Source organism: Otolemur garnettii, unplaced genomic scaffold (genome assembly GCF_000181295.1).
Source record: "Otolemur garnettii isolate 467f Iridium unplaced genomic scaffold, OtoGar3 scaffold00044, whole genome shotgun sequence".
NCBI classification, from domain to species: Eukaryota; Metazoa; Chordata; class Mammalia; order Primates; family Galagidae; genus Otolemur; species Otolemur garnettii.
Genome location: NW_003852439.1, coordinates 13,262,926 through 13,275,500, shown reverse-complemented (window position 1 = coordinate 13,275,500; position 12,575 = coordinate 13,262,926). Strand labels below are relative to the sequence as shown.

General features: G+C 40.4%; 1 protein-coding gene across 4 annotated transcripts in view; it reads right to left on the bottom strand.

Moving 5' to 3' along the window:
* RBFOX1 (RNA binding fox-1 homolog 1) overlaps nucleotides 1-12,575 on the bottom strand; it is a 1,537,420-nt gene that overhangs the window by 605,958 nt on the left and 918,887 nt on the right. For all 4 annotated transcript variants that reach the window (XM_012805709.1, XM_012805714.1, XM_012805707.1 and 1 more), the window contains one exon: nucleotides 2,960-3,001. In XM_012805709.1, the coding sequence (XP_012661163.1) occupies nucleotides 2,960-2,986 (27 nt within the window). In that variant the 5' untranslated portion in view covers nucleotides 2,987-3,001. The remainder of the gene's footprint in view (nucleotides 1-2,959; nucleotides 3,002-12,575) is intronic.

Here is a 12,575-nt window from a genome sequence, read left to right as displayed (position 1 = left end):
AAAAAAAAAAAAGTATTTCTTGGAGTATGTTCTACAACCAAAAATGTTCTGTAGTCAACTGAGTTTGAAAGACGGTTGTACATTAGATCCATCTATCTGGTATTTCACTTTATATATTAGAGAGTTTGAAGCGTTCTGCTGTTTAAAAGAATATTTGACTTTCTTTAGCTTTGTATTTACTAAAATTAATTAATCTTACATTTCTTATTGGACTTCTTAGTATTTTACAGAGCAAGCACTTCACCGAATCCATTTTGGAAAGAGAATTCATTCAGGGTTTGTGAGAAAAAGAAAGGAGCTCAGAAAGAGGAGCTGTCGGATGAGCCAATCCTTACACGGTGTCAGAAAAACCAGAATGGGCGCAAAACAGAAAGGGCAGCTTTATCTTCCTGCATCACTTGCTGTTTCCAGGAGGCCAAGGAAAAGGAATACATTTTACAACAACCTACTTGTACCTCTGAATTCTGACAACACCACAGAATGCACTAACAAAGGGATCTAAACTGGATGACACGACCCTCGCCCAAGCATCCTGTACAGCAAATGTGGAGATGCAGTTTGCCTGCTGCATTTACAACATGTTTTAATTGTGGCTGGCAGGTAGATGCCCCCCAATGATGTTGCTACACCAAGTAGATTTCTCTTTTTCTTCCAGTTTCTCTCTTTCTAAGAAAACAAGATGAGATTCAGGAAAATGCATTTCATTGAGACAGCCAGGCATTAGCATTTTATTTTTAAATTTCTTTCAAAAACTCTAAAAGCAGAGAAACCCCTACACGCAAACGAAACAATCACTTCAATAAATGAGGTTTTCGTTTGAGGGTTGACACACACATGGGAGAAAAAGGAAAGGAGAGAGGGAGGAAACAAGAGAGAAAGGCAGGAGGTAGAGACCAGAAGGGGAGTGGGCTGAAGAAATAGCAGCCTGTGAGATGCCCACCAGCGCACCGTGACACTGGGGCTCCCCCAGAGGAGCCTGGATGCCTGACTCGGTGGGAAGGGAAGGCTTCTTTACGTTCCCTATAGGATCATTTAAATTTTGAACCACATAAATGTGTGTTCTATGCAACCAAATGTGTTATCTGTTAATTCAAAACATAAATTAGTTTAAAATGCAAAAACAGTGACTACAACAGCAGTGACAAACAAGCAAAGCCTCCACCCAGCTCAGGAAGCTAGAGTTGGTCTTATTTGGGGCTTGTGGGTGCCACACTTGGGACCAAACTCAATATCATCAAACCACTGTCTGGATTTATTGAACAGAGAGGGGAGGGCTCCACTTCTGTACCTAAAGCAAACCCCTCTATAGACAATGTCTTCATCGATGAGAAGCAATCCTTCATATCGTCAACAAGCACTTCATTGCCTCCTGTGTGCTTAATTTGCCAGGTGAGAGTCATTTGCAAAAGAGGTTTCAATATTATCTTAATCCTCAGGAATTTATCAGGGGCTCCCAGAGACAAAGGCCCACATTCCTCTTTATCTATTACCTAGCTCTGACCTAGTTCTGGCCATCTTCCTCATCCAAACAGGAAGAGAAATCTGAAGTTGCAATACATTATTTACTGGGATGAACCAGTAATTCAGACTGCAGGGGTAAAAAAAAAAAAAAAAAAAAAAGCAACAAGAGAGCTCACAAAAGCCTAAAACATCTTGAAGGCTGCTTCATGAAGGAAGGAGTCACAGCTACTGTTGGTACAGTGCTGGGGAGCCAAGTGGGGGGAGATGAGAGGTGAACAGAGAGGCTATCCTGGAATAGCCCATGAAATAAATATGCATAAAAGAAAGAGTAAACATCACTCCCTTTCTCGGCTCTAGGTGACTGGATTCTGCTGTTTGTTTTACCGAAGGACTTCACAAACCTGATACCAAAGGTAATTGTGAGATGGAAAAACTCTAAATCCATGCCATCTTGAGACTACTCTGGGCGATGCTGATGCTCTTGAAAGTTACAAGGCAGTGTATAAAGGCATTAGGATCATTTAATAAATTATTTGTGTTTATTTGACACCTTTGAGTACAGTGGTCCCACGACACCCCTCTCTCCAAACTCCCTGTTGTGATTTTCAAAAGAAGTAGATTCCTCCAGTTTTTATGACAATTCGGAGGCATGACTATGACGCACATCATTCAATAAAAATGTCACACTTCCATCAGTCACCTTAAAGATAAGCCACAACATAACTCCAAACTCAACCACCCCAAATACAAATGCATTTAAGAAGGAAGCAAATGGCGGAGGGGGGAGAATCCACCCAAGGATGGAGTCAAATGTCATCCCCATGCCAAGAAGAACGTCCACCCAGGCACCGTAAAAGCAGAACAATGCCACCAACCTCCACGTATAAGCAAACCATTCCCTCCTCATCTCGGGAACAATTTTACACTTAATATACTTGAATGCTGAGACAGTTGCATTTTTAAGTAGAGGAATAGAATATGAGGTTTAAAATTCTGTCTCCTGCTCCCACAAACACAAACACAAATGCCACTAAACCCAAAGGTCTATGGATGACGTGAATTCTCCTAGAAAACGCCCTTGACCTAGTCCACCTCACCCACCCCAGCCAACGGCAAGAGAGCATTTTAGCCACTCAGCAAACCGCCTGGTATTCACATTCAGGAGGCAGCCCGACATCCTTTTGACCTTTGTTATTACTTAGGCCTCATGTTGTACATAAAAAGAGTACAATAACGTCAAACAAATTCCAGAAGAGAAGTATTTATTGCTGAATCTAAATCAAAAAATCCATATCTGCTATAATGGCACTTCAAAAGAAGATATACTGTATTTACCAGCTCAATCAATACTAAATTAGCTGGGATAAATATTTTCAACTCTACTCGTCTTCAGATGAAGGCTGTTATTTAGAACCTGTGTCTTGGGAGAGACAAGGAAATTTTTGCTTATCAGACAGAAATGAGAAACAGGAAGCTTTGCACAAGCAGGTTCACCTACCCTTAGCTGCTCTCTTTCACAATTCATCTGTTGTCTCGAAACCTACAAGGGAAAGAAAATGAAGGAGAAAAGTCAGAAAAGTTCTGCATAAGAAAAAAATATGAAAGGAAATTGAATGTGACTTTTCAATCACTCGGCTCAAAGAAACACCAAAGATAATTGATTATGTATTTATTTATTTGTTGATTTTTTTTATTATGTATCTAATTTTCTTCAGGTTTCCATAGCCCAAGATTCACTAAGAGTTTCAAGTGTGTGACTGAGAAACACAGCTAGGATGGGTGAGAGAATGGAAGGGGATGAGGACAGAAGGAGATGAGAGGGGATGGAGGCAAAATCTGCCCAGGGTACGAGCTCCCTTCTTGGCATGAAAACCCATGCTTGCCCTAACAGTTACAGGTATACAGGTATTCCTCCCTAAAGGCCCACTGGGTAGAGATGGTGAGGCGCTGGAGTGTCTTCTCCAATGTGAAGGGCCAGCACTGTCACCTACACTATGCCTTGACCAATGGGTTGCACTGCATGGTCCAGATCTGTTTGGGTGGTAATAAGTCCCCATAGGACTGTGTTGGGGAAGATTCTGAGATCAATCCATTTATTGGAGAAACTAACCCTGATCAGTGTGCAATAGCTGCCATAAGATCAAGTAGGAGAGATTAGCAATGCATACAAGGCCTGACAATTAAGTTCGTGAACTCATCCTAGAAACAGAAGTACAAATCCTCATTGCTGACTGTCACTACAGTCACCTTCAAAGTTCCCCCCTGTGGCCATCTGGTAACTGTAGTGATGTTCAGCAGTGAGGTACTTTTTCGGGGATAAATTTGTGAACTTAATTTTCATATGATGACAGGTCTGATGGCCATCACAGGAAAAAATCTTCCAAAATTGCTTTGAAGGGTAGGCAAGGTGTTGGTATCGGGGCACAGCTGCCCAAGGGGAGTGTGACCTCTAAAGAGACCATGGGGGTATTTATTTATTTATTTTTAATTTTTATTTGCAGTTTTTGGCTAGAGCCAGGTTTGAACCCATGACGTCTGGTACATGGAGCCAACGCCCTACTCCTTGAGCCACAGGCGCCGCCCGACCATGGTGATATTTAGCAATGAGGTATATAGTCCTTTTCCTAGGATGAGCGATCAAACTTAATCATCTGCACTTGTATGCCATGAACTGATTATCCTGGCCCTACCAGCATCCTTCTGTAACATCTAAGGATGCTTCTTCAGAGTGAGCATATAATTTATCATCCAAACAAGAAAAAATATGAGAGTTAAGGGAAATGCATGGGATGGCTTTTTGTTTGTTTGTTTTTTGAGACACAGTCTCACTGTGTTGCCCTCAGTAGAGTGCCCTAGAGTCATAGCTCACAGCAACCTCAAACTCTTGAGCTAAAGCAATCCTCTTGCCTCAGCCTCCTGAGTAGCTAGGACTACAAGTTCCTGCCACAACGTGTGGCTGTTTTTAGAAGCAGGGTTTTGCTTTGGCTCAGGCTGGTCTTGAACTCCTGAGCTCAAGCAATCCACCCTCCTCTGCCTTCCAGAGTGCTAGGATTATAGGCTTGAGTTATTGCATCAGCCTCATGGGGTGGTATTAAATGATTATCCCAAGGACACAGATACAAAATGAGGCATTCAAGGCAAACTAGGATACATGGTCACTTTACCTATTTGTGAACTGGTAGACTCTACCCCCTAAAATGACGAGGCCGAAATAAAATTTAGGATTGCATTCACTATTTATTCTGTACCTTTCTAACCCATGAAACAACACCCAATACCTGACAGTATACCTCAAGTTACTGAAATTTTAACTAAGGGATATTGAGGTTTAGGAACCAACTTTTGATGTATATTTTTTACATATTGTATTGAAAGTTTCTTTTTACTTTTATCCAAAACAAAAACAAAGACTCTTTATGTAGGATGCACCAGGTCCAAATCTATAAGTCATCACTGTCCTATGCCCTTTAACTGAGAAATATCACCTCTAAGAATTGCTCATAAGAAAATTAGCAAAGATGTGCACAAATGTTTATTTACTAGTAATGTCAATTAATCACAACATTTACTTATGAAAAAAGAAACTATGAACATTACAATGTCTGATAATGGGGAAACTAAGTTATAATATACTGATATGATGGCACAACATACAGCATTTAGAACCTTGCTTTTAAAAAAGAGAAAGACCTCGGAAATGCTAAGGAGTTGCTATGTAAAGAAAAGCTACAAAAGTCTCCAATTTTGTCTTAAACAGTGAAATCAGTCATTAAAGAAAAGGGAGAGAAATAGAACTAGCTAAAGAGAAAAAAACTGGGAATAAATATTCCAAAATATTAAAAAGAAAAATGGTACAATTTTATAAATACACATACACAAATCCCCACATTGAATTCTATACTTGAAATAGGTGACTTTCTTTTATGTAAATTTTCTTCATAAACTAAAAAGGAAGTGGGCAAATTCCTAGAGACAGAGAGAGATTACCGGTCGGCAGTGAATTTGGGGTAGAAATGGGGAAGTAACAGCCTGAAAGATATAGAGTTTCTATTTGGGATGATAAAAAAAAAAAAAGAGTCTTAAACTGAATAAGGATAGTGGTCCAACCTCGTGAATATACTAAATACCATGCAACTGTATACTTAAAAATAATAAAAATGGTATTTTGCCACAATACAATAAGTGAAGTGGGAGGTAAGGCTTTGGTTCTTGATAAGATGGAGAGTGAACTCACTTCACCCTGCCTCCCCCCAGAGGGTGCATGCAGAGCTATCTGAGGTCTCTCAGAAGTTACTTGTAGCAGGCGGAGTGAGACAGAAGGCCAGAATAAGCCAGTCATGTTGGCTCACACCTGTAAGCCTCGTGCTCTGGGAGGCCGAGGTGAGTGGATTGCTTGAACTCAGGAGTTCGAGACTAGCCTGAACAGGAGTGAGACACCATCTCTATTAAAAATAGAAAAATCAGGGTGGCTCCTGTGGCTCAGTGAGTGGGGCACCGGCCCCATATACTGAGGGTGGAGGGTTCAAACCCAGCCCTGGCCCCAGCCAAACTGCAAGAAAAAATAGCTGGGCATCATGGCAGGGGCCTGTAGTGCAAGCTACTCAGGACGCTGAGGCAAAAGAATCGCCTAATCCCAAGAGCTGGAGGTTGCTGTGAGCTGTGACGCCATGGCACTCTACCAAGGGCAATAAAGTAAGACTCTGTCTCAAAAAAAAAAAGAAAAGAAAAGAAAAGAAAATCAGCTGGTGCTATGGCACATGCCTGTAGGTCTCAGCTACTCTGGAGGTAGAGGCAAGAGGATCTCTTGAACTCAAGAGATTGAGGTTGCTGTGAGCTGTGGTGCACAGCAATCTACCCAGGGCATCAGAGCGAGACTCCGTCCCAAAAACAAATAAAAAAACAAAACAAAAAAAATCCCAGAATTTAAAGCATCACCAGTATACACTGGTGTGGATTCGAGGCATCCCAGAGTCCAGAACTGGACCCCTGTACAGACCTAGAGAGACCCAGGAGAAGCCTGCTAGTTTTGTCTCAAGAAGCAGGAGTGAGGGAGGAAAATCCCTACTGCTGTTCTGCTCTTGCTCTTTTTTTTTTTTTCTTTCTTATTTAATCTGTCTGATGCTGCAGTCTCTAGGCAATCTCAGGGCAGTGTTAGTGACCTCAGCATCAATGCAACAGCAGAGACCACTGTGGATCTAACAGTGGTTGGATCCACACCCAAGATCTAACAGAGGGAAATGGTCCTTTATGAGCTGAGACAGTACGGTCCAAGAGGAGGAGCCGACAAATCCCCCAGTTGCTTTACTTCTCTCCTCTGTTCTTGCCACCTGGCCCCAAACGTGGACTCAGTACCAGAAGCACATGAATGGGGTTTAAAAGAAATCCGAAATTTAAAAATAAATCTAATTAAAAAAAATAAAAGAAAGAATCAACTTTCTGGGTGGAGGACACAAAAAAGAGGAAGGGAGGGATCTTAGGAAACCAAAATTACTTTGAGGATCCCAAAGAGGAAAGAATTTGGGGAAATGACCCCTTGTAGTATTTTCTATGACCTCCCGGACTTACCTGCTTGTGCACATTTCACCCTAAGCAGATTCCATAAGCTTTGAGAACTGCCCGGGTCCCAGATTGGATACACACATGGGTCATATCCAACTACTGCTGCAAAGCCTTTAGCAACAGAACTGGTATTAAATAAATGAGCCACAGAAGAAAGGTGAGAAACTCAAGCCTGACTGCTTGCTAAAACAAAAATACCAACCACTTCCATAGGATTTAAATAAGGCCCAATGTCTCATAATATAATATTCAACATACTCAGGATAAAAACCAACAGTACAAAGCATACAAAGACCCAAGAAAATCTAAACTTACATGAAAAAAAGATGTTCACAGACACCAACACTGAGATGACACAGATCCTGGAATTATCAAGTAAAGACTTTAAAAGCAACTATTATAAAAATGCTCCAACAAGTAATGGAAAACATACTTCAATGAAAAAAAAAAAAAAGACAATGTTACCAAAGAAGAAGATATAAAGAACCAAATGTACATTTTAGAACTGTAAAAACAATAATCTGAATTCAGGGGTGGAAACCCTCACTGAATGAGTTCAAACATGGAATAAAGATAGAGGAAAAGTATGAAACTTGAGTATAAGTCAATATAAAATATCCAGTCTGAAGAACAGAGAGAAAAACAAGTGAAAAAGAGGAAACAGAGAGAAACTCAGGAGCCTATGGAACAATACCAGAAGAAATACTATTCTTAGACAGAGTTAACGGCAAAAAAATTATTGGAAGAAATATCGATGAAAAATTCCCATATTTGACAAGAGATATAAACTCACAAGTTCAATAAGCTCCTTAAACACTAAATAAACTCAAAAATACTCATACCCAGATATATTGTAATCGAACTGCTGAAACCTAAAAGAAAAACTTTGAAATGTAAATGATATAATACTTGAAAAGAAGCAATAATTCAAATAACTACATTTTTCATTTGACAAAAATAAAAATAATCAAAACCCCCAAACCAAAACAACAACAACAGAAACCAGAAAGGTCAAGAGGAAGTAGCATGCTGTTTTTTAATCACTGAAAAAAGAACTGTGAACTCAAAATTTTAAATCGGATAAAAATATCCTTTAAAAAATAAAGGCGAAATATTAAGGTTAACTAAGATAATTCATGGTGAACAGACCTGGTCTAAAATAATAGGTACAGGAATTTTTCCAGTCAAAGGGAATATGATACCGGGAAGAAATTTGGATGGAAATAGTGAAGACATAGGTGAATAGATAGAATACACTAGTCTAGCATTCTTCAGTTCACTAAAACGTGCTTGATAGATTGAAGGAAAGAAAAAGAAATTGTGTGATGAGCTTTTCTCTATAGAGATATACAGCATAAAAGATAAACACAGCATAAAGAGAAGAGATTAAGGAGACATACTGTGAAAATAAGGTTTCTTTGTTTGCCCCCATCTTTCCTGTGGTATAATTAACAAGTAAAAATTGTCCACACTGAAAATATTTGACTTGACATTTGCGTGTAGTGTAAATCGTGAAATGATCAAACAATGGAGCTAATTTACGTGGGTGATAAGGGTTCTACATTCCAATTGGAACGGTAAAATATTTACTTTATGTAAACTGAGGGAAGTACATATTTCGTAATCTCTATAGGAACCACGTTAAAAAACAGTACTATAAAAAGTGATATATCCCAAAACAAATAATATTGGGGTAATTGGATGTCAGCACACACACACAAATAACAAAAAACAACCTTGACCTAAACCTCATATTCCATACAAAAATTAACTCAGAATGGACCACATATCTATAATCAATGTAAAACATAAAACCAAACAGCTGACACAGTTACAGAGTGAGGGCGATGCTTTCTTCTTAATGCTTTTCTGTAGTTTTCAACTTATCCTTTATGACACGTAGAGCATTTGAAATCAGAAAGTATCTTAATATCAGTGCCTCACAGAGAAGTAGGTTTCTCCAAAATGCGACACTCATAGTGATAGTCATTTTTGCTAATTAAATGAAATGTTGCATCTTAGAACAATATTTTTAACAATTTTTTAACATCTGCCCTCACAAATTGCCAAGGTCTGCCAGGCTTACAGAAACCAAGTGGTAACATTTAAAGAAAAACTAGCCTAGTGACCTACGCAACGTGAAGACACTTCATATTATAATGTTTCCTATTACGGAGAGTATCAAATGCCAAACACAACTAGCCAGGAAAATAGCTATGCTGCCCTTCAAATGAAGTAGAGTAGGGAAAATGAGATTAAGGGGTAATAAGAAGGCATTTCAGGTGATCTCTACAGTGGACATGTTTGTTGCCTGTCATTTAATATTTTTTGCTGCACAGTATCCCATATTGCTTTACCCAGATTCTACTCACAATATCCTGCCTTTCCTTTTGAGTCATGTTCTTGACCAATTCCATAAGTTACTGTGAAGTGGACGCCTCCACCACACACCACCTCCCACTTACTACAGTCCAAGTCTGCCCTTACCTCTTTGGCCGGCAGTTAAGCGTTATCAGCCACTTTGAGAGTTAACTCACTGCAATCTACATCTTCTGAGTAAGCCGGCCAGTGACCTGTCCTTTTCTCAAGGGCCGGTCATCAGGTAAAAATATATGACGTCCTCTCATCTCCGTTCCTAGAGATGGAGAGCCAGTGTGCAAGTTGGCTGAGCTCCATGACGGGTCTGTGTTTCTGTCACAACTGTGCTCATCAGATAACACCCCAAACAGGTTGTAATTATGCTCTGGAGTCTCATTAAGTTATTGCTGGGCCTAATGAGGCCCTTAAGAATATTTCCCCATAACCCTTATGGGAGCGGGTCAGAGAAAAAAAAAAAATCAGTACCTGTTCATTCCCTATCGCCCACCATGAGGAAAGACCCTTCCTTCTCACTCCTTAAAAGCCAGCCTTGAAAAATATCTTAAATGTACACTTTACTAAATGTCATTTCATTTGGAAACTAACATGTGATATTTTTTTTCCTCCCATGGCAGTAATGCACAAAACCAATATATTTTATGGCCTAAATGAAAAAAGGGAAAGTGGAAGGTCGGGCACTGCTCCTTTAAGATGCTTCCAGAATCAAATACCACTCTCGATAGGGCTGCCAAGTAAGCACTTATGAAAGGTTAGAAACTGAAGCAATAAACTTCAGCACGAGGCCCTCTGCTCTCCTGGTTGAATGGGGATGTTTAATAGCAGGGATTCATCTTCCCCATCTCCTATCTTTATCTAGCCAACAGGGCCAAAGACTCTTTCTCAGACTCAGCCCTTTTTATCCTTCTCCCGAATTTGAGTTCCCTCTTATCAGTTCTTCCTGCCTTCTCCTGACCCTATTTCCAGTCGGATTTTCCCTCCTGCCCATCAGACTGGCTCTGCAGGGATGAAAGGACTGAGTCTTATTTGGCTTTCTTTTTCCAGAGACCAGAATGATGTTTAGAATCCACTTGTTTGCCCATCCATCCATTTTTCTTGATAGATAGATGATAAATAGATAGACAGACGAAAGACAGACGGACAGACAATCTATCTCAAGCATCTCTGGATGTCAGACACTGTTCTAGGTACTAGGAATGCAATAGCAAAGAAGACAGCTGGATCTTATTATCTAGGTGGGAGAAAAAGTGAGCCCACCCACAGTACAATACAGAGAATATTTACCGCAGGAAAAATACAACCCGTGCTCACAGCACGTAGAAGGTACATCAGCCTCGTCTTGGAGCGCTGGAAAAGGTGTTACTATTTACTGTTTATTTGTCTTTGTTCTGTTTTTTTAGACAACATATCTGGGGAAGAATGAAAAAGAAAAGTCCTCAGAGGAGAGGGGAGAACATGTGAGAAGTTGAGTGGGATTATAGATGTACAGTAATTGAAGATAGCAGAAGAGTCAAGTGCAAGGGGAAATTGGGGAGAGATTAACTGGAATCGGGAAAAGTAAAGGCGTGACAAGAAATAAGGAGACATTCAGTAAATGAATGGATAAATAGATATGCCTGTTTCTGTGTTTATAACAACCTAATGTTGGAAAACGCAACGTCCAGGACAATTCTGAATCATTTAGAAGAAAAGCACCAGGGAAGTTTGGCAGCACCGAGTTCAATACATCTGATCAATGGGGAGCTGTGCACACTTCTCAGCTCTGCTGTTTTTGCAATCATTATAAATTCTTCTGAAACAAAACAACCTTCCCCTAGAAACACATGACTCGAAGCACGCAAGGTGCATCTGTCATATGTGCTCTGAGTAGTTGCTGTCTAACTAGCACTGTGTTAAGGGGTGCACAAAGGACATATAGTGCATTTCATTAAAAAAAAAAAAAACTTGAAGAGAGGAGAAGAGAGATGAATAAAATGAAGATTATAATGCAGGGTCACAGTGTGATAGAACAAGAAAACTTAGGGTTCCCCCAAAAGGGAGGCACCAACCCAGCCTGTTGGGTGGGGTGAAGAGTAGAGTGAGGCATCAGTCAGGTGTGTCGGGAGGTGGGACCCTTGATGCCCCTTACCGAGGGGCTGGATGGGCCGACCTACCCAAGGAGCTGAGAAAACGATATAGTACCGTCCAAAGTGGGGCAGGATTAAAAGGGAGTGGAAGAGGGACGGGAGTGGAACAAAGGTACCGTGTTACTCCAAAACTCTCAATGTTTTGCTCGATTTTAACTGCACTTCTAGGAAAATAATTATTTTGATCATTTTTGAGTAAAAGAAATTTTATGTTAACAAGTGTTAAAATTTATCAGATGGAAGTGCTTGCCTCATAAGCAGGCATCCTTAGCTCCATTTTATGGGCAGGTGGGAATGAGACACAAGGACACAGAGAAAGTGAATTCCTGAAGTCATAAAGGTAGGGAGTGCCGGAGGGGGCATTACCCTCCAGGGGGCTCGGCTCAGGTCCCCTTCGGAATCACTGCTGTACACAGCTCCCGGTGTCAAGGAAATAAACCGAAATCACAGACCCCTACTCTGTCAATCCCCCTTGCACCTCACTTGTCCTCAATAGATGCTTTTTTTAGGTGTTCTGCCCTGATGTGATAGTTGCTTGTTTCTGGACAAGAAAACTTGCATTGACCATGTTTTCTGGCTCCATAAATCATAGATTTTCACAATTTGGCTTCTTGAAGTATGAACAAGGATAATTTCCATCAAATTAGATTGCTTGAATATTGACCTACTGGGCCCTTTTATAGATCCAGTTTTTTTCCCCAGTGGAGTCTGCAGGTTCAGAAATCAGACTACCCGAGTCCAGTCCTCACACACCATCTACATGACATTAGCCATACTGTATAATCTCTGTGGTCTCCATTTCTCCATCTGTACAGTGGGGATAACACTGTTCCTAAATAGTGTCTAATTTTGTTGCTAGTACTGCGGATTTTAATGTACAAAGATCACACTAAAAAAATTAAACAAATATTAGCATAGTGGCTAGTATTAAAATTAATATAAATTAATATAAAATTAACATTAAAATGAATGTGAGAGGCTCGGCGCCTGTGGCTCAAGCGGCTAAGGCGCCAGCCACATGCACCTAAGGTGGCGGGTTCGAATCCCCAGCCC